General features: G+C 49.6%; 2 protein-coding genes across 4 annotated transcripts in view; both read right to left on the bottom strand.

Annotated features, from left to right (window-relative positions):
* Positions 1-479: 479 nt before the first annotated feature.
* Positions 480-25,991, bottom strand: LOC105663677 (uncharacterized). Its single transcript, XM_076529322.1, has 5 exons — positions 25,980-25,991; positions 25,777-25,867; positions 1,125-22,606; positions 858-1,064; positions 480-753 (listed from the first exon to the last, which is right to left on the bottom strand). Exons 1-4 carry the CDS (start codon positions 25,989-25,991, stop codon positions 903-905), a joined length of 21,747 nt encoding a protein of 7,248 aa, XP_076385437.1. The 3' UTR covers positions 480-753; positions 858-902.
* LOC105663659 (uncharacterized) overlaps positions 25,706-27,561 on the bottom strand; it is a 48,740-nt gene continuing 46,884 nt past the window's right edge. For all 3 annotated transcript variants that reach the window (XM_076538408.1, XM_076538477.1, XM_076538443.1), the window contains one exon: positions 25,706-26,102. The gene's annotated coding sequence lies outside the window, so the exon portion shown is untranslated. The remainder of the gene's footprint in view (positions 26,103-27,561) is intronic.

Consider the following 27,561-nt stretch of genomic DNA (forward strand, 5'->3'; position numbering starts at 1 on the left):
CTTGAAAAATTTAGAAACTTGCGAATTTGTTAAATTTAACGTAGAAAATATTATAAATAATAAAGAAAAGAAACACGTTGCTGAAGAGAATTGTTAAACACGTTACACATAGTTTGATGATTATAACTGTTTTTAGAAAAGAATATCACACGAGTAACGTTTGCAACAGGATGGACATCAGGTGAATGGAAAGATTGGTATCACACTTACTTACAAGTCTCTTCCTTGAGACTTATGTTTATTATGAAACAAGAAATATAATCGTATCATTCAGTCTTAACATTTTGCCAGATTTTATAAACGAAATATGATCTTGAAAAAAATTGGCGTTGTTTAGAGACTCTGTTAAGGAAATTAAATTATATTTGAAAGAACGTAGACATATTTAATGAACATCGTAATATATTTCGACACATTTGATTATAAAACTACATTGTAAATAAAATATATATAATATACTAAATAATATCTCATTAATCTCAACAACAGTAACAAGTTGCACTATATAGTGCAATAACATATTTGTTTATTACGTATGTACTTGTAACATAGTTATTTAAAACATAAGTACAATACAAAACATAAATTAACACGGTTCATTCGTTAACGAATATTATGCTATCGTTACATAGTGAAATATTTAGCAGACATTGCTTCAGTACCATATTCTTCGCAGTTCTAGTACTTGGATATCAAAATGTAACGTCCAATTTGCATAGTCATCTAACGTCATCAATTTTCTGTACGAAGAATCTGTAACAGAAAGTGAGATTCATTTAAATCGTGAAAGACAATAAGAATGCGATAAAAGTTACATCACGTTACATTAGATTTATTAAAAAGTACAAATCACCTACCTAAAACGAGATTCAATGTTCACTCTTCGTTGATAATTTACTCCGCTATGCAGTTGATACGACTGTTTTCAAGGAAGAGCCAGAATTTGAATTTCCGTTTGCTTCACGTGACGCTGATGCTCCAGATACAATTGTATTGACTGCAGCACTATTGCTAATATTATTAGCAGCATCATTAGTGGATAAACTTTTCCCCGCTGTTACCGCCTGCGTGTTGGTATCAATAACTACATTATGACTGTCGGAAATTAATTGAGAATCGTTTACCTTTGACTCAAGAGTAGGTAATGAATCACGCGAGCTGGTACCAGAATTTTCTGTCGTAACTGCTTCCATATTATTTACATTATCTCCTGAAATATTAACAATGTTCTCCCCATCAGAAGTGCTATTACTCGACGCTAATTGATCAGTAGAATTATAAACACCGGTCAAATTATGTCCCTCAACATTAATCCCAATATTTCCAGACACATGAATGTTCTCCACGCCAACAACTTCTTTAGAACTCGAACCATTTGTTCTAACTAACTCTCCGTCAATTAAAACTGAAGATCCGTTAACATGTAAACCAGTTAAATTAAAAGCTCCGGATTCCGATATGGAACCTCTATTACCAGAGCTTCTATTGCCATTGTTGTCGACAATGATCTCTATGTTGCCAGAGATAATAATATTTTCCATTTTGGACGGAGGAACAGTGGTTATTCCTTCAGTACTATTCAACGTCGTATTTTCCATATCGTGAGCGGTCGTTCCAGAAGACCAATTAACGTTGCTAGTTGACGAAGATGATTCAGTATTACTACCGGGAGCGTCAGACCAACGTCCTATAGTTACCGAACTTTGGGTCCATCCATTAGAGGGTTCTGATGATGTGTCCCGTCTTGGACGTGAGGAATTGGCAGTCGAATCGGTAGAGCTAGCAAGAGGCCAACGCGAGGTATCAGTCGTAGAAGGTCCGCCATTTTCATCTGTGACAGACGTTTCCGTATCACTACCAGGCGAGGCAACAGATGATTGTCCATTGTCGATTGGAGTCCATGAACCTATTACAGTGGTCCTAACGACTTCACCCGTAGAAGAAGCATTGCTAGAGATCGAAGATGGCGTATACCCCCCCGCAGGATGCGATGGAGACCCAGTTACAATTTCACCTGCTCCAGGCCAATCTGTTAGTCCAATAGATGCCGCAGGAGACGACGGACCATTGTCGACTGGAGTCCATGATCCAATTACGGTGGTAGTGACAACACTACTGGTGGAGGCAGATGGTTGTGCACTGCCAGCAGCAGACTGAGAAGAAGAGCTTATCGTAGCACCACTAGTGCCAGGCCATTTAGTCGTTCTAGAGGGAGGTGCAGTTGATGAGGTTCCACTGCTGCTAGGTGTCCATGGTCCACTCTCGGTTGTTGTGGTGGGTGTATCTGTAGAGTTGGTTGGCGCTGTGCTTTCGCTGGCAGTTTGGGAAGATGAGCCCGTCACAGTACCACTTGTGCCTGACCATTTGGTTGGCCAAGATGGCGGTACTGTCGATGGGGAACCACTGTTGCTCGGTGTCCATGGCCCACTCTCGGTTGTTGTGGTTGGTGGTGCAGTTGATGGGGTACCACTGTTGCTCGGTGTCCATGGCCCACTCTCGGTTGTTGTCGTTGGTGTTGCTGGGGGTTTGGGTGGCCGTGTGCTTTGGCTGGCCGTTTGGGAAGAGGAACCCGTCACAGGACTATTTGTGCCTGGCCCTTCAGATGATATAGTGGGTGGTGCTGTTGATGGGGAACCACTGTTGCTCGGTGTCCACGGCCCACTCTCGGTTGTTGTCGTTGGTGTTGCTGGGGGTTTGGGTGGCTGTGTGCTCCCGCTGGCCGTTTGGGAAGATGAACCCGTCACAGAACTATTTGTGCCTGGCCCTTCAGATGATATAGTGGGTGGTGCTGTTGATGGGGAACCACTGTTGCTCGGTGTCCATGGCCCACTCTCGGTTGTTGTGGTTGGTGGTGCAGTTGATGGGGAACCACTGTTGCTCGGTGTCCATGGCCCACTCTCGGTTGTTGTGGTTGGTGGTGCAGTTGATGGGGTACCACTGTTGCTCGGTGTCCATGGCCCACTCTCGGTTGTTGTGGTTGGTGTTGCTGGGGGTTTGGGTGGCTGTGTGCTCCCGCTGGCCGTTTGGGAAGATGAACCCGTCACAGAACTATTTGTGCCTGGCCCTTCAGATGATATAGTGGGTGGTGCTGTTGATGGGGAACCACTGTTGCTCGGTGTCCATGGCCCACTCTCGGTTGTTGTGGTTGGTGGTGCAGTTGATGGGGTACCACTGTTGCTCGGTGTCCATGGCCCACTCTCGGTTGTTGTCGTTGGTGTTGCTGGGGGTTTGGGTGGCCATGTGCTTTGGCTGGCCGTTTGGGAAGAGGAACCCGTCACAGGACTATTTGTGCCTGGCCCTTCAGATGATATAGTGGGTGGTGCTGTTGATGGGGAACCACTGTTGCTCGGTGTCCATGGCCCACTCTCGGTTGTTGTGGTTGGTGGTGCAGTTGATGGGGTACCACTGTTGCTCGGTGTCCATGGCCCACTCTCGGTTGTTGTCGTTGGTGTTGCTGGGGGTTTGGGTGGCCATGTGCTTTGGCTGGCCGTTTGGGAAGAGGAACCCGTCACAGGACTATTTGTGCCTGGCCCTTCAGATGATATAGTGGGTGGTGCTGTTGATGGGGAACCACTGTTGCTCGGTGTCCATGGCCCACTCTCGGTTGTTGTGGTTGGTGGTGCAGTTGATGGGGTACCACTGTTGCTCGGTGTCCATGGCCCACTCTCGGTTGTTGTCGTTGGTGTTGCTGGGGGTTTGGGTGGCCATGTGCTTTGGCTGGCCGTTTGGGAAGAGGAACCCGTCACAGGACTATTTGTGCCTGGCCCTTCAGATGATATAGTGGGTGGTGCTGTTGATGGGGAACCACTGTTGCTCGGTGTCCATGGCCCACTCTCGGTTGTTGTGGTTGGTGGTGCAGTTGATGGGGTACCACTGTTGCTCGGTGTCCATGGCCCACTCTCGGTTGTTGTCGTTGGTGTTGCTGGGGGTTTGGGTGGCCGTGTGCTTTGGCTGGCCGTTTGGGAAGAGGAACCCGTCACAGGACTATTTGTGCCTGGCCCTTCAGATGATATAGTGGGTGGTGCTGTTGATGGGGAACCACTGTTGCTCGGTGTCCACGGCCCACTCTCGGTTGTTGTCGTTGGTGTTGCTGGGGGTTTGGGTGGCTGTGTGCTCCCGCTGGCCGTTTGGGAAGATGAACCCGTCACAGAACTATTTGTGCCTGGCCCTTCAGATGATATAGTGGGTGGTGCTGTTGATGGGGAACCACTGTTGCTCGGTGTCCATGGCCCACTCTCGGTTGTTGTGGTTGGTGGTGCAGTTGATGGGGTACCACTGTTGCTCGGTGTCCACGGCCCACTCTCGGTTGTTGTCGTTGGTGTTGCTGGGGGTTTGGGTGGCTGTGTGCTCCCGCTGGCCGTTTGGGAAGATGAACCCGTCACAGAACTATTTGTGCCTGGCCCTTCAGATGATATAGTGGGTGGTGCTGTTGATGGGGAACCACTGTTGCTCGGTGTCCATGGCCCACTCTCGGTTGTTGTGGTTGGTGGTGCAGTTGATGGGGTACCACTGTTGCTCGGTGTCCATGGCCCACTCTCGGTTGTTGTCGTTGGTGTTGCTGGGGGTTTGGGTGGCCATGTGCTTTGGCTGGCCGTTTGGGAAGAGGAACCCGTCACAGGACTATTTGTGCCTGGCCCTTCAGATGATATAGTGGGTGGTGCTGTTGATGGGGAACCACTGTTGCTCGGTGTCCATGGCCCACTCTCGGTTGTTGTGGTTGGTGGTGCAGTTGATGGGGTACCACTGTTGCTCGGTGTCCATGGCCCACTCTCGGTTGTTGTCGTTGGTGTTGCTGGGGGTTTGGGTGGCCATGTGCTTTGGCTGGCCGTTTGGGAAGAGGAACCCGTCACAGGACTATTTGTGCCTGGCCCTTCAGATGATATAGTGGGTGGTGCTGTTGATGGGGAACCACTGTTGCTCGGTGTCCATGGCCCACTCTCGGTTGTTGTGGTTGGTGGTGCAGTTGATGGGGTACCACTGTTGCTCGGTGTCCATGGCCCACTCTCGGTTGTTGTCGTTGGTGTTGCTGGGGGTTTGGGTGGCCATGTGCTTTGGCTGGCCGTTTGGGAAGAGGAACCCGTCACAGGACTATTTGTGCCTGGCCCTTCAGATGATATAGTGGGTGGTGCTGTTGATGGGGAACCACTGTTGCTCGGTGTCCATGGCCCACTCTCGGTTGTTGTGGTTGGTGGTGCAGTTGATGGGGTACCACTGTTGCTCGGTGTCCATGGCCCACTCTCGGTTGTTGTCGTTGGTGTTGCTGGGGGTTTGGGTGGCCATGTGCTTTGGCTGGCCGTTTGGGAAGAGGAACCCGTCACAGGACTATTTGTGCCTGGCCCTTCAGATGATATAGTGGGTGGTGCTGTTGATGGGGAACCACTGTTGCTCGGTGTCCACGGCCCACTCTCGGTTGTTGTCGTTGGTGTTGCTGGGGGTTTGGGTGGCTGTGTGCTCCCGCTGGCCGTTTGGGAAGATGAACCCGTCACAGAACTATTTGTGCCTGGCCCTTCAGATGATATAGTGGGTGGTGCTGTTGATGGGGAACCACTGTTGCTCGGTGTCCATGGCCCACTCTCGGTTGTTGTGGTTGGTGGTGCAGTTGATGGGGTACCACTGTTGCTCGGTGTCCATGGCCCACTCTCGGTTGTTGTCGTTGGTGTTGCTGGGGGTTTGGGTGGCCATGTGCTTTGGCTGGCCGTTTGGGAAGAGGAACCCGTCACAGGACTATTTGTGCCTGGCCCTTCAGATGATATAGTGGGTGGTGCTGTTGATGGGGAACCACTGTTGCTCGGTGTCCATGGCCCACTCTCGGTTGTTGTGGTTGGTGGTGCAGTTGATGGGGTACCACTGTTGCTCGGTGTCCATGGCCCACTCTCGGTTGTTGTCGTTGGTGTTGCTGGGGGTTTGGGTGGCCATGTGCTTTGGCTGGCCGTTTGGGAAGAGGAACCCGTCACAGGACTATTTGTGCCTGGCCCTTCAGATGATATAGTGGGTGGTGCTGTTGATGGGGAACCACTGTTGCTCGGTGTCCATGGCCCACTCTCGGTTGTTGTGGTTGGTGGTGCAGTTGATGGGGTACCACTGTTGCTCGGTGTCCATGGCCCACTCTCGGTTGTTGTCGTTGGTGTTGCTGGGGGTTTGGGTGGCCATGTGCTTTGGCTGGCCGTTTGGGAAGAGGAACCCGTCACAGGACTATTTGTGCCTGGCCCTTCAGATGATATAGTGGGTGGTGCTGTTGATGGGGAACCACTGTTGCTCGGTGTCCATGGCCCACTCTCGGTTGTTGTGGTTGGTGGTGCAGTTGATGGGGTACCACTGTTGCTCGGTGTCCATGGCCCACTCTCGGTTGTTGTCGTTGGTGTTGCTGGGGGTTTGGGTGGCCATGTGCTTTGGCTGGCCGTTTGGGAAGAGGAACCCGTCACAGGACTATTTGTGCCTGGCCCTTCAGATGATATAGTGGGTGGTGCTGTTGATGGGGAACCACTGTTGCTCGGTGTCCACGGCCCACTCTCGGTTGTTGTCGTTGGTGTTGCTGGGGGTTTGGGTGGCTGTGTGCTCCCGCTGGCCGTTTGGGAAGATGAACCCGTCACAGAACTATTTGTGCCTGGCCCTTCAGATGATATAGTGGGTGGTGCTGTTGATGGGGAACCACTGTTGCTCGGTGTCCATGGCCCACTCTCGGTTGTTGTGGTTGGTGGTGCAGTTGATGGGGTACCACTGTTGCTCGGTGTCCATGGCCCACTCTCGGTTGTTGTCGTTGGTGTTGCTGGGGGTTTGGGTGGCCATGTGCTTTGGCTGGCCGTTTGGGAAGAGGAACCCGTCACAGGACTATTTGTGCCTGGCCCTTCAGATGATATAGTGGGTGGTGCTGTTGATGGGGAACCACTGTTGCTCGGTGTCCACGGCCCACTCTCGGTTGTTGTCGTTGGTGTTGCTGGGGGTTTGGGTGGCTGTGTGCTCCCGCTGGCCGTTTGGGAAGATGAACCCGTCACAGAACTATTTGTGCCTGGCCCTTCAGATGATATAGTGGGTGGTGCTGTTGATGGGGAACCACTGTTGCTCGGTGTCCATGGCCCACTCTCGGTTGTTGTGGTTGGTGGTGCAGTTGATGGGGTACCACTGTTGCTCGGTGTCCACGGCCCACTCTCGGTTGTTGTCGTTGGTGTTGCTGGGGGTTTGGGTGGCTGTGTGCTCCCGCTGGCCGTTTGGGAAGATGAACCCGTCACAGAACTATTTGTGCCTGGCCCTTCAGATGATATAGTGGGTGGTGCTGTTGATGGGGAACCACTGTTGCTCGGTGTCCATGGCCCACTCTCGGTTGTTGTGGTTGGTGGTGCAGTTGATGGGGTACCACTGTTGCTCGGTGTCCATGGCCCACTCTCGGTTGTTGTCGTTGGTGTTGCTGGGGGTTTGGGTGGCCGTGTGCTTTGGCTGGCCGTTTGGGAAGAGGAACCCGTCACAGGACTATTTGTGCCTGGCCCTTCAGATGATATAGTGGGTGGTGCTGTTGATGGGGAACCACTGTTGCTCGGTGTCCACGGCCCACTCTCGGTTGTTGTCGTTGGTGTTGCTGGGGGTTTGGGTGGCTGTGTGCTCCCGCTGGCCGTTTGGGAAGATGAACCCGTCACAGAACTATTTGTGCCTGGCCCTTCAGATGATATAGTGGGTGGTGCAGTTGATGGGGTACCACTGTTGCTCGGTGTCCATGGCCCACTCTCGGTTGTTGTCGTTGGTGTTGCTGGGGGTTTGGGTGGCCGTGTGCTTTGGCTGGCCGTTTGGGAAGAGGAACCCGTCACAGGACTATTTGTGCCTGGCCCTTCAGATGATATAGTGGGTGGTGCTGTTGATGGGGAACCACTGTTGCTCGGTGTCCACGGCCCACTCTCGGTTGTTGTCGTTGGTGTTGCTGGGGGTTTGGGTGGCTGTGTGCTCCCGCTGGCCGTTTGGGAAGATGAACCCGTCACAGAACTATTTGTGCCTGGCCCTTCAGATGATATAGTGGGTGGTGCTGTTGATGGGGAACCACTGTTGCTCGGTGTCCATGGCCCACTCTCGGTTGTTGTGGTTGGTGGTGCAGTTGATGGGGTACCACTGTTGCTCGGTGTCCACGGCCCACTCTCGGTTGTTGTCGTTGGTGTTGCTGGGGGTTTGGGTGGCTGTGTGCTCCCGCTGGCCGTTTGGGAAGATGAACCCGTCACAGAACTATTTGTGCCTGGCCCTTCAGATGATATAGTGGGTGGTGCTGTTGATGGGGAACCACTGTTGCTCGGTGTCCATGGCCCACTCTCGGTTGTTGTGGTTGGTGGTGCAGTTGATGGGGTACCACTGTTGCTCGGTGTCCATGGCCCACTCTCGGTTGTTGTCGTTGGTGTTGCTGGGGGTTTGGGTGGCCATGTGCTTTGGCTGGCCGTTTGGGAAGAGGAACCCGTCACAGGACTATTTGTGCCTGGCCCTTCAGATGATATAGTGGGTGGTGCTGTTGATGGGGAACCACTGTTGCTCGGTGTCCATGGCCCACTCTCGGTTGTTGTGGTTGGTGGTGCAGTTGATGGGGTACCACTGTTGCTCGGTGTCCACGGCCCACTCTCGGTTGTTGTCGTTGGTGTTGCTGGGGGTTTGGGTGGCTGTGTGCTCCCGCTGGCCGTTTGGGAAGATGAACCCGTCACAGAACTATTTGTGCCTGGCCCTTCAGATGATATAGTGGGTGGTGCTGTTGATGGGGAACCACTGTTGCTCGGTGTCCATGGCCCACTCTCGGTTGTTGTGGTTGGTGGTGCAGTTGATGGGGTACCACTGTTGCTCGGTGTCCATGGCCCACTCTCGGTTGTTGTCGTTGGTGTTGCTGGGGGTTTGGGTGGCCATGTGCTTTGGCTGGCCGTTTGGGAAGAGGAACCCGTCACAGGACTATTTGTGCCTGGCCCTTCAGATGATATAGTGGGTGGTGCTGTTGATGGGGAACCACTGTTGCTCGGTGTCCACGGCCCACTCTCGGTTGTTGTCGTTGGTGTTGCTGGGGGTTTGGGTGGCTGTGTGCTCCCGCTGGCCGTTTGGGAAGATGAACCCGTCACAGAACTATTTGTGCCTGGCCCTTCAGATGATATAGTGGGTGGTGCTGTTGATGGGGAACCACTGTTGCTCGGTGTCCATGGCCCACTCTCGGTTGTTGTGGTTGGTGGTGCAGTTGATGGGGTACCACTGTTGCTCGGTGTCCACGGCCCACTCTCGGTTGTTGTCGTTGGTGTTGCTGGGGGTTTGGGTGGCCGTGTGCTTTGGCTGGCCGTTTGGGAAGAGGAACCCGTCACAGGACTATTTGTGCCTGGCCCTTCAGATGATATAGTGGGTGGTGCTGTTGATGGGGAACCACTGTTGCTCGGTGTCCACGGCCCACTCTCGGTTGTTGTCGTTGGTGTTGCTGGGGGTTTGGGTGGCTGTGTGCTCCCGCTGGCCGTTTGGGAAGATGAACCCGTCACAGAACTATTTGTGCCTGGCCCTTCAGATGATATAGTGGGTGGTGCTGTTGATGGGGAACCACTGTTGCTCGGTGTCCATGGCCCACTCTCGGTTGTTGTGGTTGGTGGTGCACTTGATGGGGTACCACTGTTGCTCGGTGTCCATGGCCCACTCTCGGTTGTTGTCGTTGGTGTTGCTGGGGGTTTGGGTGGCCGTGTGCTTTGGCTGGCCGTTTGGGAAGAGGAACCCGTCACAGGACTATTTGTGCCTGGCCCTTCAGATGATATAGTGGGTGGTGCTGTTGATGGGGAACCACTGTTGCTCGGTGTCCATGGCCCACTCTCGGTTGTTGTGGTTGGTGGTGCAGTTGATGGGGTACCACTGTTGCTCGGTGTCCATGGCCCACTCTCGGTTGTTGTCGTTGGTGTTGCTGGGGGTTTGGGTGGCTGTGTGCTTTGGCTGGCCGTTTGGGAAGAGGAACCCGTCACAGGACTATTTGTGCCTGGCCCTTCAGATGATATAGTGGGTGGTGCTGTTGATGGGGAACCACTGTTGCTCGGTGTCCACGGCCCACTCTCGGTTGTTGTCGTTGGTGTTGCTGGGGGTTTGGGTGGCTGTGTGCTCCCGCTGGCCGTTTGGGAAGATGAACCCGTCACAGAACTATTTGTGCCTGGCCCTTCAGATGATATAGTGGGTGGTGCTGTTGATGGGGAACCACTGTTGCTCGGTGTCCACGGCCCACTCTCGGTTGTTGTCGTTGGTGTTGCTGGGGGTTTGGGTGGCTGTGTGCTCCCGCTGGCCGTTTGGGAAGATGAACCCGTCACAGAACTATTTGTGCCTGGCCCTTCAGATGATATAGTGGGTGGTGCTGTTGATGGGGAACCACTGTTGCTCGGTGTCCATGGCCCACTCTCGGTTGTTGTGGTTGGTGGTGCAGTTGATGGGGTACCACTGTTGCTCGGTGTCCATGGCCCACTCTCGGTTGTTGTCGTTGGTGTTGCTGGGGGTTTGGGTGGCCATGTGCTTTGGCTGGCCGTTTGGGAAGAGGAACCCGTCACAGGACTATTTGTGCCTGGCCCTTCAGATGATATAGTGGGTGGTGCTGTTGATGGGGAACCACTGTTGCTCGGTGTCCACGGCCCACTCTCGGTTGTTGTCGTTGGTGTTGCTGGGGGTTTGGGTGGCTGTGTGCTCCCGCTGGCCGTTTGGGAAGATGAACCCGTCACAGAACTATTTGTGCCTGGCCCTTCAGATGATATAGTGGGTGGTGCTGTTGATGGGGAACCACTGTTGCTCGGTGTCCATGGCCCACTCTCGGTTGTTGTGGTTGGTGGTGCAGTTGATGGGGTACCACTGTTGCTCGGTGTCCATGGCCCACTCTCGGTTGTTGTCGTTGGTGTTGCTGGGGGTTTGGGTGGCCATGTGCTTTGGCTGGCCGTTTGGGAAGAGGAACCCGTCACAGGACTATTTGTGCCTGGCCCTTCAGATGATATAGTGGGTGGTGCTGTTGATGGGGAACCACTGTTGCTCGGTGTCCACGGCCCACTCTCGGTTGTTGTCGTTGGTGTTGCTGGGGGTTTGGGTGGCTGTGTGCTCCCGCTGGCCGTTTGGGAAGATGAACCCGTCACAGAACTATTTGTGCCTGGCCCTTCAGATGATATAGTGGGTGGTGCTGTTGATGGGGAACCACTGTTGCTCGGTGTCCATGGCCCACTCTCGGTTGTTGTGGTTGGTGGTGCAGTTGATGGGGAACCACTGTTGCTCGGTGTCCATGGCCCACTCTCGGTTGTTGTGGTTGGTGGTGCAGTTGATGGGGTACCACTGTTGCTCGGTGTCCATGGCCCACTCTCGGTTGTTGTGGTTGGTGGTGCAGTTGATGGGGTACCACTGTTGCTCGGTGTCCATGGCCCACTCTCGGTTGTTGTCGTTGGTGTTGCTGGGGGTTTGGGTGGCCGTGTGCTTTGGCTGGCCGTTTGGGAAGATGAACCCGTCACAGAATTATTTGTGCCTGGCCCTTCAGATGGTATAGTGGGTGGTGCTGTTGATGGGGAACCACTGTTGCTCGGTGTCCATGGCCCACTCTCGGTTGTTGTGGTTGGTGGTGCTGTTGATGGGGTACCACTGTTGCTCGGTGTCCATGGCCCACTCTCGGTTGTTGTGGTTGGTGGTGCAGTTGATGGGGTACCACTGTTGCTCGGTGTCCATGGCCCACTCTCGGTTGTTGTGGTTGGTGGTGCTGTTGATGGGGTACCACTGTTGCTCGGTGTCCATGGCCCACTCTCGGTTGTTGTGGTTGGTGGTGCAGTTGATGGGGAACCACTGTTGCTCGGTGTCCATGGCCCACTCTCGGTTGTTGTGGTTGGTGGTGCAGTTGATGGGGTACCACTGTTGCTCGGTGTCCATGGCCCACTCTCGGTTGTTGTGGTTGGTGGTGCAGTTGATGGGGAACCACTGTTGCTCGGTGTCCATGGCCCACTCCCGGTTGTTGTGGTTGGTGGTGCTGTTGATGGGGTACCACTGTTGCTCGGTGTCCATGGCCCACTCTCGGTTGTTGTGGTTGGTGGTGCAGTTGATGGGGTACCACTGTTGCTCGGTGTCCATGGCCCACTCTCGGTTGTTGTCGTTGGTGTTGCTGGGGGTTTGGGGGGCCGTGTGCTTTGGCTGGCCGTTTGGGAAGATGAACCCGTCACTGAACTATTTGCGCCTGGCCCTTCAGATGATATAGTGGGTGGTGCTGTTGATGGGGTACCACTGTTGCTCGGTGTCCATGGCCCACTCTCGGTTGTTGTGGTTGGTGGTGCAGTTGATGGGGTACCACTGTTGCTCGGTGTCCATGGCCCACTCTCGGTTGTTGTGGTTGGTGGTGCAGTTGATGGGGAACCACTGTTGCTCGGTGTCCATGGCCCACTCTCGGTTGTTGTGGTTGGTGGTGCAGTTGATGGGGTACCACTGTTGCTCGGTGTCCATGGCCCACTCTCGGTTGTTGTGGTTGGTGGTGCAGTTGATGGGGAACCACTGTTGCTCGGTGTCCATGGCCCACTCCCGGTTGTTGTGGTTGGTGGTGCTGTTGATGGGGTACCACTGTTGCTCGGTGTCCATGGCCCACTCTCGGTTGTTGTGGTTGGTGGTGCAGTTGATGGGGTACCACTGTTGCTCGGTGTCCATGGCCCACTCTCGGTTGTTGTCGTTGGTGTTGCTGGGGGTTTGGGGGGCCGTGTGCTTTGGCTGGCCGTTTGGGAAGATGAACCCGTCACTGAACTATTTGCGCCTGGCCCTTCAGATGATATAGTGGGTGGTGCTGTTGATGGGGTACCACTGTTGCTCGGTGTCCATGGCCCACTCTCGGTTGTTGTGGTTGGTGGTGCAGTTGATGGGGTACCACTGTTGCTCGGTGTCCATGGCCCACTCTCGGTTGTTGTGGTTGGTGGTGCAGTTGATGGGGAACCACTGTTGCTCGGTGTCCATGGCCCACTCTCGGTTGTTGTGGTTGGTGGTGCAGTTGATGGGGAACCACTGTTGCTCGGTGTCCATGGCCCACTCCCGGTTGTTGTGGTTGGTGGTGCTGTTGATGGGGTACCACTGTTGCTCGGTGTCCATGGCCCACTCTCGGTTGTTGTGGTTGGTGGTGCAGTTGATGGGGTACCACTGTTGCTCGGTGTCCATGGCCCACTCTCGGTTGTTGTCGTTGGTGTTGCTGGGGGTTTGGGGGGCCGTGTGCTTTGGCTGGCCGTTTGGGAAGATGAACCCGTCACTGAACTATTTGCGCCTGGCCCTTCAGATGATATAGTGGGTGGTGCTGTTGATGGGGTACCACTGTTGCTCGGTGTCCATGGCCCACTCTCGGTTGTTGTGGTTGGTGGTGCAGTTGATGGGGTACCACTGTTGCTCGGTGTCCATGGCCCACTCTCGGTTGTTGTGGTTGGTGGTGCAGTTGATGGGGAACCACTGTTGCTCGGTGTCCATGGCCCACTCTCGGTTGTTGTGGTTGGTGGTGCAGTTGATGGGGTACCACTGTTGCTCGGTGTCCATGGCCCACTCTCGGTTGTTGTGGTTGGTGGTGCAGTTGATGGGGTACCACTGTTGCTCGGTGTCCATGGCCCACTCTCGGTTGTTGTCGTTGGTGTTGCTGGGGGTTTGGGGGGCCGTGTGCTTTGGCTGGCCGTTTGGGAAGATGAACCCGTCACTGAACTATTTGCGCCTGGCCCTTCAGATGATATAGTGGGTGGTGCTGTTGATGGGGAACCACTGTTGCTCGGTGTCCATGGCCCACTCTCGGTTGTTGTGGTTGGTGGTGCTGTTGATGGGGTACCACTGTTGCTCGGTGTCCATGGCCCACTCTCGGTTGTTGTCGTTGGTGTTGCTGGGGGTTTGGGGGGCCGTGTGCTTTGGCTGGCCGTTTGGGAAGATGAACCCGTCACTGAACTATTTGCGCCTGGCCCTTCAGATGATATAGTGGGTGGTGCTGTTGATGGGGTACCACTGTTGCTCGGTGTCCATGGCCCACTCTCGGTTGTTGTGGTTGGTGGTGCAGTTGATGGGGTACCACTGTTGCTCGGTGTCCATGGCCCACTCTCGGTTGTTGTGGTTGGTGGTGCAGTTGATGGGGAACCACTGTTGCTCGGTGTCCATGGCCCACTCTCGGTTGTTGTGGTTGGTGGTGCAGTTGATGGGGAACCACTGTTGCTCGGTGTCCATGGCCCACTCTCGGTTGTTGTGGTTGGTGGTGCTGTTGATGGGGTACCACTGTTGCTCGGTGTCCATGGCCCACTCTCGGTTGTTGTGGTTGGTGGTGCAGTTGATGGGGTACCACTGTTGCTCGGTGTCCATGGCCCACTCTCGGTTGTTGTGGTTGGTGGTGCAGTTGATGGGGAACCACTGTTGCTCGGTGTCCATGGCCCACTCTCGGTTGTTGTGGTTGGTGGTGCAGTTGATGGGGTACCACTGTTGCTCGGTGTCCATGGCCCACTCTCGGTTGTTGTGGTTGGTGGTGCAGTTGATGGGGTACCACTGTTGCTCGGTGTCCATGGCCCACTCTCGGTTGTTGTCGTTGGTGTTGCTGGGGGTTTGGGGGGCCGTGTGCTTTGGCTGGCCGTTTGGGAAGATGAACCCGTCACTGAACTATTTGCGCCTGGCCCTTCAGATGATATAGTGGGTGGTGCTGTTGATGGGGTACCACTGTTGCTCGGTGTCCATGGCCCACTCTCGGTTGTTGTGGTTGGTGGTGCAGTTGATGGGGTACCACTGTTGCTCGGTGTCCATGGCCCACTCTCGGTTGTTGTGGTTGGTGGTGCAGTTGATGGGGAACCACTGTTGCTCGGTGTCCATGGCCCACTCTCGGTTGTTGTGGTTGGTGGTGCAGTTGATGGGGTACCACTGTTGCTCGGTGTCCATGGCCCACTCTCGGTTGTTGTGGTTGGTGGTGCAGTTGATGGGGTACCACTGTTGCTCGGTGTCCATGGCCCACTCTCGGTTGTTGTCGTTGGTGTTGCTGGGGGTTTGGGGGGCCGTGTGCTTTGGCTGGCCGTTTGGGAAGATGAACCCGTCACTGAACTATTTGCGCCTGGCCCTTCAGATGATATAGTGGGTGGTGCTGTTGATGGGGAACCACTGTTGCTCGGTGTCCATGGCCCACTCTCGGTTGTTGTGGTTGGTGGTGCTGTTGATGGGGTACCACTGTTGCTCGGTGTCCATGGCCCACTCTCGGTTGTTGTGGTTGGTGGTGCAGTTGATGGGGTACCACTGTTGCTCGGTGTCCATGGCCCACTCTCGGTTGTTGTGGTTGGTGGTGCAGTTGATGGGGTACCACTGTTGCTCGGTGTCCATGGCCCACTCTCGGTTGTTGTCGTTGGTGTTGCTGGGGGTTTGGGGGGCCGTGTGCTTTGGCTGGCCGTTTGGGAAGATGAACCCGTCACTGAACTATTTGCGCCTGGCCCTTCAGATGATATAGTGGGTGGTGCTGTTGATGGGGAACCACTGTTGCTCGGTGTCCATGGCCCACTCTCGGTTGTTGTGGTTGGTGGTGCTGTTGATGGGGTGCCACTGTTGCTCGGTGTCCATGGCCCACTCTCGGTTGTTGTCGTTGGTGTTGCTGGGGGTTTGGGGGGCCGTGTGCTTTGGCTGGCCGTTTGGGAAGATGAACCCGTCACTGAACTATTTGCGCCTGGCCCTTCAGATGATATAGTGGGTGGTGCTGTTGATGGGGAACCACTGTTGCTCGGTGTCCATGGCCCACTCTCGGTTGTTGTGGTTGGTGGTGCTGTTGATGGGGTACCACTGTTGCTCGGTGTCCATGGCCCACTCTCGGTTGTTGTCGTTGGTGTTGCTGGGGGTTTGGGGGGCCGTGTGCTTTGGCTGGCCGTTTGGGAAGATGAACCCGTCACTGAACTATTTGCGCCTGGCCCTTCAGATGATATAGTGGGTGGTGCTGTTGATGGGGTACCACTGTTGCTCGGTGTCCATGGCCCACTCTCGGTTGTTGTGGTTGGTGGTGCAGTTGATGGGGTACCACTGTTGCTCGGTGTCCATGGCCCACTCTCGGTTGTTGTGGTTGGTGGTGCAGTTGATGGGGAACCACTGTTGCTCGGTGTCCATGGCCCACTCTCGGTTGTTGTGGTTGGTGGTGCAGTTGATGGGGTACCACTGTTGCTCGGTGTCCATGGCCCACTCTCGGTTGTTGTGGTTGGTGGTGCAGTTGATGGGGTACCACTGTTGCTCGGTGTCCATGGCCCACTCTCGGTTGTTGTCGTTGGTGTTGCTGGGGGTTTGGGGGGCCGTGTGCTTTGGCTGGCCGTTTGGGAAGATGAACCCGTCACTGAACTATTTGCGCCTGGCCCTTCAGATGATATAGTGGGTGGTGCTGTTGATGGGGAACCACTGTTGCTCGGTGTCCATGGCCCACTCTCGGTTGTTGTGGTTGGTGGTGCAGTTGATGGGGTACCACTGTTGCTCGGTGTCCATGGCCCACTCTCGGTTGTTGTCGTTGGTGTTGCTGGGGGTTTGGGGGGCCGTGTGCTTTGGCTGGCCGTTTGGGAAGATGAACCCGTCACTGAACTATTTGCGCCTGGCCCTTCAGATGATATAGTGGGTGGTGCTGTTGATGGGGAACCACTGTTGCTCGGTGTCCATGGCCCACTCTCGGTTGTTGTGGTTGGTGGTGCTGTTGATGGGGTACCACTGTTGCTCGGTGTCCATGGCCCACTCTCGGTTGTTGTGGTTGGTGGTGCAGTTGATGGGGTACCACTGTTGCTCGGTGTCCATGGCCCACTCTCGGTTGTTGTGGTTGGTGGTGCAGTTGATGGGGAACCACTGTTGCTCGGTGTCCATGGCCCACTCTCGGTTGTTGTGGTTGGTGGTGCAGTTGATGGGGTACCACTGTTGCTCGGTGTCCATGGCCCACTCTCGGTTGTTGTGGTTGGTGGTGCAGTTGATGGGGTACCACTGTTGCTCGGTGTCCATGGCCCACTCTCGGTTGTTGTCGTTGGTGTTGCTGGGGGTTTGGGTGGCCGTGTGCTTTGGCTGGCCGTTTGGGAAGATGAACCCGTCACAGAATTATTTGTGCCTGGCCCTTCAGATGGTATAGTGGGTGGTGCTGTTGATGGGGAACCACTGTTGCTCGGTGTCCATGGCCCACTCTCGGTTGTTGTGGTTGGTGGTGCTGTTGATGGGGTACCACTGTTGCTCGGTGTCCATGGCCCACTCTCGGTTGTTGTCGTTGGTGTTGCTGGGGGTTTGGGTGGCCGTGTGCTTTGGCTGGCCGTTTGGGAAGATGAACCCGTCACAGAATTATTTGTGCCTGGCCCTTCAGATGGTATAGTGGGTGGTGCTGTTGATGGGGAACCACTGTTGCTCGGTGTCCATGGCCCACTCTCGGTTGTTGTGGTTGGTGGTGCTGTTGATGGGGTACCACTGTTGCTCGGTGTCCATGGCCCACTCTCGGTTGTTGTGGTTGGTGGTGCAGTTGATGGGGTACCACTGTTGCTCGGTGTCCATGGCCCACTCTCGGTTGTTGTGGTTGGTGGTGCAGTTGATGGGGTACCACTGTTGCTCGGTGTCCATGGCCCACTCTCGGTTGTTGTGGTTGGTGGTGCAGTTGATGGGGAACCACTGTTGCTCGGTGTCCATGGCCCACTCTCGGTTGTTGTGGTTGGTGGTGCAGTTGATGGGGTACCACTGTTGCTCGGTGTCCATGGCCCACTCTCGGTTGTTGTGGTTGGTGGTGCAGTTGATGGGGTACCACTGTTGCTCGGTGTCCATGGCCCACTCTCGGTTGTTGTCGTTGGTGTTGCTGGGGGTTTGGGGGGCCGTGTGCTTTGGCTGGCCGTTTGGGAAGATGAACCCGTCACTGAACTATTTGCGCCTGGCCCTTCAGATGATATAGTGGGTGGTGCTGTTGATGGGGAACCACTGTTGCTCGGTGTCCATGGCCCACTCTCGGTTGTTGTGGTTGGTGGTGCAGTTGATGGGGTACCACTGTTGCTCGGTGTCCATGGCCCACTCTCGGTTGTTGTCGTTGGTGTTGCTGGGGGTTTGGGGGGCCGTGTGCTTTGGCTGGCCGTTTGAGAAGATGAACCCGTCACTGAACTATTTGCGCCTGGCCCTTCAGATGATATAGTGGGTGGTGCTGTTGATGGGGAACCACTGTTGCTCGGTGTCCATGGCCCACTCTCGGTTGTTGTGGTTGGTGGTGCTGTTGATGGGGTACCACTGTTGCTCGGTGTCCATGGCCCACTCTCGGTTGTTGTGGTTGGTGGTGCAGTTGATGGGGTACCACTGTTGCTCGGTGTCCATGGCCCACTCTCGGTTGTTGTGGTTGGTGGTGCAGTTGATGGGGAACCACTGTTGCTCGGTGTCCATGGCCCACTCTCGGTTGTTGTGGTTGGTGGTGCAGTTGATGGGGTACCACTGTTGCTCGGTGTCCATGGCCCACTCTCGGTTGTTGTGGTTGGTGGTGCAGTTGATGGGGTACCACTGTTGCTCGGTGTCCATGGCCCACTCTCGGTTGTTGTCGTTGGTGTTGCTGGGGGTTTGGGTGGCCGTGTGCTTTGGCTGGCCGTTTGGGAAGATGAACCCGTCACAGAATTATTTGTGCCTGGCCCTTCAGATGGTATAGTGGGTGGTGCTGTTGATGGGGAACCACTGTTGCTCGGTGTCCATGGCCCACTCTCGGTTGTTGTGGTTGGTGGTGCTGTTGATGGGGTACCACTGTTGCTCGGTGTCCATGGCCCACTCTCGGTTGTTGTGGTTGGTGGTGCAGTTGATGGGGTACCACTGTTGCTCGGTGTCCATGGCCCACTCTCGGTTGTTGTGGTTGGTGGTGCAGTTGATGGGGAACCACTGTTGCTCGGTGTCCATGGCCCACTCTCGGTTGTTGTGGTTGGTGGTGCAGTTGATGGGGTACCACTGTTGCTCGGTGTCCATGGCCCACTCTCGGTTGTTGTGGTTGGTGGTGCAGTTGATGGGGTACCACTGTTGCTCGGTGTCCATGGCCCACTCTCGGTTGTTGTCGTTGGTGTTGCTGGGGGTTTGGGGGGCCGTGTGCTTTGGCTGGCCGTTTGGGAAGATGAACCCGTCACTGAACTATTTGCGCCTGGCCCTTCAGATGATATAGTGGGTGGTGCTGTTGATGGGGAACCACTGTTGCTCGGTGTCCATGGCCCACTCTCGGTTGTTGTGGTTGGTGGTGCTGTTGATGGGGTACCACTGTTGCTCGGTGTCCATGGCCCACTCTCGGTTGTTGTGGTTGGTGGTGCAGTTGATTGGGTACCACTGTTGCTCGGTGTCCATGGCCCACTCTCGGTTGTTGTGGTTGGTGGTGCAGTTGATGGGGAACCACTGTTGCTCGGTGTCCATGGCCCACTCTCGGTTGTTGTGGTTGGTGGTGCAGTTGATGGGGTACCACTGTTGCTCGGTGTCCATGGCCCACTCTCGGTTGTTGTGGTTGGTGGTGCAGTTGATGGGGTACCACTGTTGCTCGGTGTCCATGGCCCACTCTCGGTTGTTGTCGTTGGTGTTGCTGGGGGTTTGGGTGGCCGTGTGCTTTGGCTGGCCGTTTGGGAAGATGAACCCGTCACAGAATTATTTGTGCCTGGCCCTTCAGATGGTATAGTGGGTGGTGCTGTTGATGGGGAACCACTGTTGCTCGGTGTCCATGGCCCACTCTCGGTTGTTGTGGTTGGTGGTGCTGTTGATGGGGTACCACTGTTGCTCGGTGTCCATGGCCCACTCTCGGTTGTTGTGGTTGGTGGTGCAGTTGATGGGGTACCACTGTTGCTCGGTGTCCATGGCCCACTCTCGGTTGTTGTGGTTGGTGGTGCAGTTGATGGGGTACCACTGTTGCTCGGTGTCCATGGCCCACTCTCGGTTGTTGTGGTTGGTGGTGCAGTTGATGGGGAACCACTGTTGCTCGGTGTCCATGGCCCACTCTCGGTTGTTGTGGTTGGTGGTGCAGTTGATGGGGTACCACTGTTGCTCGGTGTCCATGGCCCACTCTCGGTTGTTGTGGTTGGTGGTGCAGTTGATGGGGTACCACTGTTGCTCGGTGTCCATGGCCCACTCTCGGTTGTTGTCGTTGGTGTTGCTGGGGGTTTGGGGGGCCGTGTGCTTTGGCTGGCCGTTTGGGAAGATGAACCCGTCACTGAACTATTTGCGCCTGGCCCTTCAGATGATATAGTGGGTGGTGCTGTTGATGGGGAACCACTGTTGCTCGGTGTCCATGGCCCACTCTCGGTTGTTGTGGTTGGTGGTGCAGTTGATGGGGTACCACTGTTGCTCGGTGTCCATGGCCCACTCTCGGTTGTTGTCGTTGGTGTTGCTGGGGGTTTGGGGGGCCGTGTGCTTTGGCTGGCCGTTTGAGAAGATGAACCCGTCACTGAACTATTTGCGCCTGGCCCTTCAGATGATATAGTGGGTGGTGCTGTTGATGGGGAACCACTGTTGCTCGGTGTCCATGGCCCACTCTCGGTTGTTGTGGTTGGTGGTGCTGTTGATGGGGTACCACTGTTGCTCGGTGTCCATGGCCCACTCTCGGTTGTTGTGGTTGGTGGTGCAGTTGATGGGGTACCACTGTTGCTCGGTGTCCATGGCCCACTCTCGGTTGTTGTGGTTGGTGGTGCAGTTGATGGGGAACCACTGTTGCTCGGTGTCCATGGCCCACTCTCGGTTGTTGTGGTTGGTGGTGCAGTTGATGGGGTACCACTGTTGCTCGGTGTCCATGGCCCACTCTCGGTTGTTGTGGTTGGTGGTGCAGTTGATGGGGTACCACTGTTGCTCGGTGTCCATGGCCCACTCTCGGTTGTTGTCGTTGGTGTTGCTGGGGGTTTGGGTGGCCGTGTGCTTTGGCTGGCCGTTTGGGAAGATGAACCCGTCACAGAATTATTTGTGCCTGGCCCTTCAGATGGTATAGTGGGTGGTGCTGTTGATGGGGAACCACTGTTGCTCGGTGTCCATGGCCCACTCTCGGTTGTTGTGGTTGGTGGTGCTGTTGATGGGGTACCACTGTTGCTCGGTGTCCATGGCCCACTCTCGGTTGTTGTGGTTGGTGGTGCAGTTGATGGGGTACCACTGTTGCTCGGTGTCCATGGCCCACTCTCGGTTGTTGTGGTTGGTGGTGCAGTTGATGGGGAACCACTGTTGCTCGGTGTCCATGGCCCACTCTCGGTTGTTGTGGTTGGTGGTGCAGTTGATGGGGTACCACTGTTGCTCGGTGTCCATGGCCCACTCTCGGTTGTTGTGGTTGGTGGTGCAGTTGATGGGGTACCACTGTTGCTCGGTGTCCATGGCCCACTCTCGGTTGTTGTCGTTGGTGTTGCTGGGGGTTTGGGTGGCCGTGTGCTTTGGCTGGCCGTTTGGGAAGATGAACCCGTCACAGAATTATTTGTGCCTGGCCCTTCAGATGGTATAGTGGGTGGTGCTGTTGATGGGGAACCACTGTTGCTCGGAGATCTGTGTGTTGTAGTAGGTGTGGTGTGAGATGTATGTGTTGTTGTTTTTTCGCAGTTCGCAGATGGTATGCCAGTTGGCTTTGGGGGTAGTATTATTGTTATGTCGAATGTACCATTTATTGAAAGATGAATTTTAACGCATTTTTTAATTAATATTATTTGATTATCTTCGTTGGTGTCTTCACTTATTTTACATATTTGTAATAGTTCGTCTATACTTATGCATTTTGCGTTTTTTATTATATATTTTTTTATGTCGTATTTGTTTTTCCACTCTATATATCTGGCCTTATTATATTCATATAATTTTTTGTAGTATATTTCCAATGGCGACAGTGGTTTACATGGATCTTTTTTGTGGTGTATAATCATTAAAATTATATGCTTTATTTCTTGTAGTTTTACTTTAATACGTGTTAGAAATTTTATGAATTCTTCGTCAATAGTTTCGAGTATACCTCTCGTTTCAGGTTTGTTGTTCCATTTTTCGTTATAGCGCGATCTATTTGAACTGTTTTGGTCAACAGAGCTTGATGACTCTGCAGAATCCGTTAAGTTAGAAGAATCATTCTCATCAGAATCCTGGGATTTATTATTCTTGCCTTTTCGATTTTTTCTTTTGTTCTGTTGCACTTTGCTCTGGTGTTTCTTACGATTGTTGCTCGACTCTTCTTTCGATGCTGAAATAGTGATTTCATCCACAGAGCTTGATATCTCAGAAGAGTCTTTTTTTTTGTATCGATTCTTTTCAGAGGATTCAATCCGTTTCTCATATTCGCTAATTTTTTTTAATATGGAATCAAGAGCGTTCTTATTTTTCTGTTGGGAGTCGTCTTCTTCGGAATTTCTTTGTTTTAGATTCCATTTGTTTTTCCTATATTCCGTTTCCTTCGAATTTGATTGATCAGAATTCTTTCTGCGCTCTGCTATATCAAGTAAACTCCATTTCTTTTCTGTCACTGAATCTAGCGGACTCTCTGTCCCATCATCACTACTATCTTCTTTGGCATATTTTTTAAAAATGTTGCCAATAATAGGAAGCTTCTCAAGTGTTGGCAAAAGTTTGGATTGCAAGTCACGAATTTGCTCAACTGTTTCTTCCTTCTTTGTGGCTATTTCCTCTTGCACTTTATCAAGTAAATCCTTCCATCTTGAATTTTGCGTTGGTTTACCATATGCATTTGCAAATAAGACGACGATAAAAATAATGGTGAGACCTATGAACAATTTATATTGTAATCATGTAATATCACAAATATTATAACATTACATTTTAATAAAATAGTAGGGGATACTGTTTCAGAGCACAATTTAAGTGATTTCTTATCTTATAAGTTTACTTTCTAAAACAGTAAAAATGAAAATATACAACTCTTATATTTTTACAGAAAGATTAATCATTCTTTACACGCAGTATACTTTAGGAATTTAAATTCAATAACCGTTTGTCAGATGTATCGAATTTGTCATACAAGAATTCAGAGAAATTTTAATTATCTGGCTAGCTTGCACTATTAAATACATTATTATTATTTTCAGCGTTCGACGTTCAATGATTGACATTTATAAATGATTATTTCTTAAAACTAATGTATGCTAATGTATGATAACGTTCTAATGTATAACGTATAATTGTTCTACATATTACTTCGTGACATAACCTTATCTTAAACTAACCTAATACTATTCTACTATTTAATATTAGCGAAATGACGAATTGTAAATGTAAATCTAACTACAGAATCCAGAGAGCTCAATAAACATTTGAAGAGCAATAACAATACGAAATTTAATTAATTCATATTGTACCTTAAATCCATTCCCTTCCGTCTTTTTGCAATTACATCATTTTCGGCAACCCGACTTCGAATTAACTTTGGTGACCTCGTGCGGCGAAACTTTGAAACTCAACGCTTCTTGCGTGTATAGTAAACAGGGCAATAAATATTTCAGCATTAAAAATGCAATTTTGTTGTTTCAAAAATTTGAGGAAGTTTTTCTCATTTCTTTTTTGTTCAATTCTATGTAAAATGTTCCACAGAAGTTTGGGTAAGAGTCCCACAGAATTCTGCATAAAATGATATTTTTTTTCCGTAAAATAAATCTCATAGATTTTGCAATTTTGTTTGTAAAACTTTGTAAATACATGTCTGTGCTTTCGTTTATTATAAAGTTTTAATAGCAAAATTGCAAAATTCGACTCCGGCATTTTTTAATTACACAAAGAGTATTTAAAAGTCATGAGAAAATATTGCGTGCCCGTTTGAAATTCTTGAAACAATAAAAATGTCCTCTTTTTGTGTACAAACCAACGCAGGATAAACGAAAATCGCCGGGAGATTCTCAGCGTCGCCGCATGAGGACCTCAAAGTCAATTCGGACTTTTGCAACCCTAATAAAAATCTAATAATCTACCCTTAATTTAAAAACAACTAATTTCACAGGCAATTTTTCTAAAAAATAGCGTATAAGATAAATTGTGTCAAGTTAAATCGATTGCTATCTTAAAGCAAAATATGGCAATTAATTTGAAATGAAACTTTTATTTATTTCTGAATATTTTGAACATTATACAACTTTGTCATGAATCAACATTAACTCCGTTAATTTTATTGACTTTGATAATTTATTAGATTTAAGTTGCGATGAAAATGTTATCTGATAAATAAAATGTATTTGAGTTTTATACTGAACGATTTAGACATTTTAGATTTCCGAACGTGTAATGTACGATTTGCTAGAAAAACTGAAGGAAGGTTTGGCAAAAAATAATAATCGTAGTCTTCCTATTTTGTCAGTTACACTATTAGCTTTTCGTAATGGGTTTCTTTTATTATCCTACTTTATTATTGTACTAGCGTAATGAAACGAAGTGCTGCTGAAAATTATTATAAATAAATATTCTCGTGTCAGATGGGCGATCAAACTTGTCAACGCTTTTAAAATTTTTATATAAGTCACATTAAACACGTTTCATTAAACGCCATTTCTTGTACCGTGGATGAAACCATGGATACAAATGTTCTATTGAGTACTCATTCCTATACTCATTCGTTGACATACGAATATACATTAATTTTGTATATTTTGTAATCTCATTAAAAAAAGACATGCTTCCATTTTTGAAAGTGAAATATTTCTTAACACTAGATTTACGGACGTTTGATGGTCACTTTTATTCAAATTTACCTAAAGTAGAAAAATAAATAAATTGCAGTGCCTAAAACATTGATTCTTTTGCTGAAAGTTGACATTTTTATAAAAATTTCTTAACAAATTCTGTCATCTAAAATAGACCTACTATCCGTCATTTTGACGGGTTCCGTAAATCTAACGTTAAAATATTTCATATGAGGCACAGTTACCCTACACAATCAGTGAAACGTCGTTTGTCTTCTGAACTACAATCTCATCCTCAAACTAGCCACCATTGAACGTAAAAAAATTTTGATCAAACTAGTTCTTCAATAATATCCATGGATCACTTAGAATAGGCTTTGCGTTAAAAAATCTGACAAATTCCACATAGTTCGATTTAAAGATCTATTTCGAGTAACTCTATAACTTGTAGTAGAACAACACTTTATTTCTACGATATACACTTTCCAAAACGGTACTCATTACCTTTCATTGCATGAAATATTTATTACACGCACTAGAACTCGGCCACCAGTTACACATCGTCACCTCTACTGCTCGTTTAATTATTTCGGGTCTTTTTATATAGTTGTCCTCTGATAAATGTTCCTTATCGGCTCTTATGGCATAATTTATGGGTATTATTACAATGATTCATCTTATTTTTCGTCTAACGCCTCTATCAACAAGGCATCCGAATTCCCACAAGGTGAGATTTTAACGGATCGAGCTACGACAAACACGATTTATTGTGTCTGCCGTTTCACTCTTTTGAATACAATGCATGTAATCGTGACATCGATCGTGTTTGCTTTTTAAATAATTCGATATTCGTGAAATATCACTTCTCTTTTTGCGTATCTTATCTACGAAATTGTTTTTTTAACGTTGTTTATTGTAATAGAATGTATCTACATTTTGTGTGTACACTTGTATGTACGTGTATGTCTAGTCTTAGGAAGTGTTAGGTTTCTATTTGATAGCAAAATTATTAGATAATTGAGATATTTTAGCTGAAAAATGGAGTCTTTTGTAAATTTATTTGTACTCATATATTATTTATAAAATCATGTTAATGTTATTCTAAGATTCAATTAAAAAATGAGGAGATTCAGGAAGATGCAGGTTTCGACCCCGAAAGAAGGAAATCCAGAAAGAATTTCAGGAAAAGAAAACAGTTATTCTTGTATGCAGAATATTTTACTAACAATAAATCTTTACTAATAAATTTACTACGAATTAGTTATACGAATATTATTTAAAGAAGCCATAACAATGGCTGCAAGCCATAACTTCACTAAATTATCCAGGAATGGTAGTTGATTCTCGTCCAACATGCACTAAATCCACAGACCTTTGCGCAATTATTTAAATATATTGTCAAATTTGATTTTCATTGACGAATGAGTACGATCAGATATTTAAATTCTTTTATTTTACTAGATGGTCTACCTGGTGTATCATTTTCTTACGAATATACAATATTTGCATGATGTACCTCTTCGTGACTGGATCCGTGGTGCATGATGGTACTCGAACTCTTTTCTCAACGTTGATTTTAAACGTTTAAGTTACCTGAAATCATTTATGTATTATTATTAAATTAGTTTACATAGTATTATTAAATTAGTTTACATATTATTATTAAATTAGTTTATGTATTATTATTAAATTAGTTTATGTATTAGTATTAAATTAGTTTGCGTATTACTAATAAATAATAATATTATTTATAACATAACAATTATTAGTATTTAACTGAAAATCAGTGGAGCACAGATTTACAGAATTGGCCATTTAGCAATATTTTTAAAATAAAAATTTTCAGAATACTTCATGCATTATTTAAAATCCCACGTCGACTTTTCTCTTAGCAAAGGTTAGAATTCTCGGAAATGTATTTTGTAAACTAAATTAATCTCCCTAAGTGTTCCTGAATTTTGATGCTGATTTATGAATTCGAGATTAATCTCAATTGACATTTGGTAAATGTTAATTGAAACCTGAAGTTACGCCGAACAAACAATGAATTTAGCGGTTATATTGTACCCTGCAGTCTCGAGATATCATTGTTTAAAGACAAATTAACAGTGAAGTTAAAGTTTGTGGAAAATTTTACTCCCACGGTGCTTTTAAAATGCAAGTTCGTGCTATCAACCTTAGCCAATCATTTAGCTATTATTTTAATTAATTGTGTGGCTTTTACAAGTTTTTTACTGGTTTAAAAGCATTCAAATATTCTCTTCTATTGTAAATATTTATTGTAAAATAGTAAACGATGTTACACGTAGGGAGAATAATCAACCTAACCCGAATTAATTTGTTTTGTATCATACTTCGTATAAAAACGACCCCTTAAAAATTTGACCCCTACGTTGATCAAATTACTAGTAGATCCGTCTTATGTTTTATGATGAAAGAATAATTTCTCCGACTACTGATTTGTTTTCTCTTTTAGGCATTTCAAATATTTCAACTGTTTCATTTTAAATACGCGAAGAAAAGGCAAAATTATCTTATCGTTACAGATAAAGTATTGAATCAAATGACGAAAAATTACAAAATAATACGTCAGAGAAGCTTGATTCGGAACCAAACGAAAGTAAATTATACCCACGACCCGATGTAAATCATTAAATATACCAGATAACAGGTGGTGCCAGCATTCTCAATAGGAGCCAAAAATATTACTTTGCCTGAAGCAGTTCAGATAATGTATACATTACCTAAGCGATGTATACACTGCTTGCGTAAAGCAATAGCTTTAAATCGTTAGAATTTATACATTGTGCGTCGACAATGTATACTGGAAATTTATATTTTTACTTGTGTGTATGTTGAGTATGTGTACATGCGTGCATGTGTGTTATTATTCACACATGTGAGGGGGTGAAAATCATAGAAGAATTTATACATTGTGCAAAATGCTTCGACAAGGGATGCATTACTTGAAATTCATATTTTTACTTATGTGTATGTTGAGTATGTGTACATGCGTGCATGTGTGTTATTATTCACACATGTGAGGGGATGA

Source organism: Megachile rotundata, chromosome 1 (genome assembly GCF_050947335.1).
Source record: "Megachile rotundata isolate GNS110a chromosome 1, iyMegRotu1, whole genome shotgun sequence".
Classification (NCBI taxonomy): domain Eukaryota; kingdom Metazoa; phylum Arthropoda; class Insecta; order Hymenoptera; family Megachilidae; genus Megachile; species Megachile rotundata.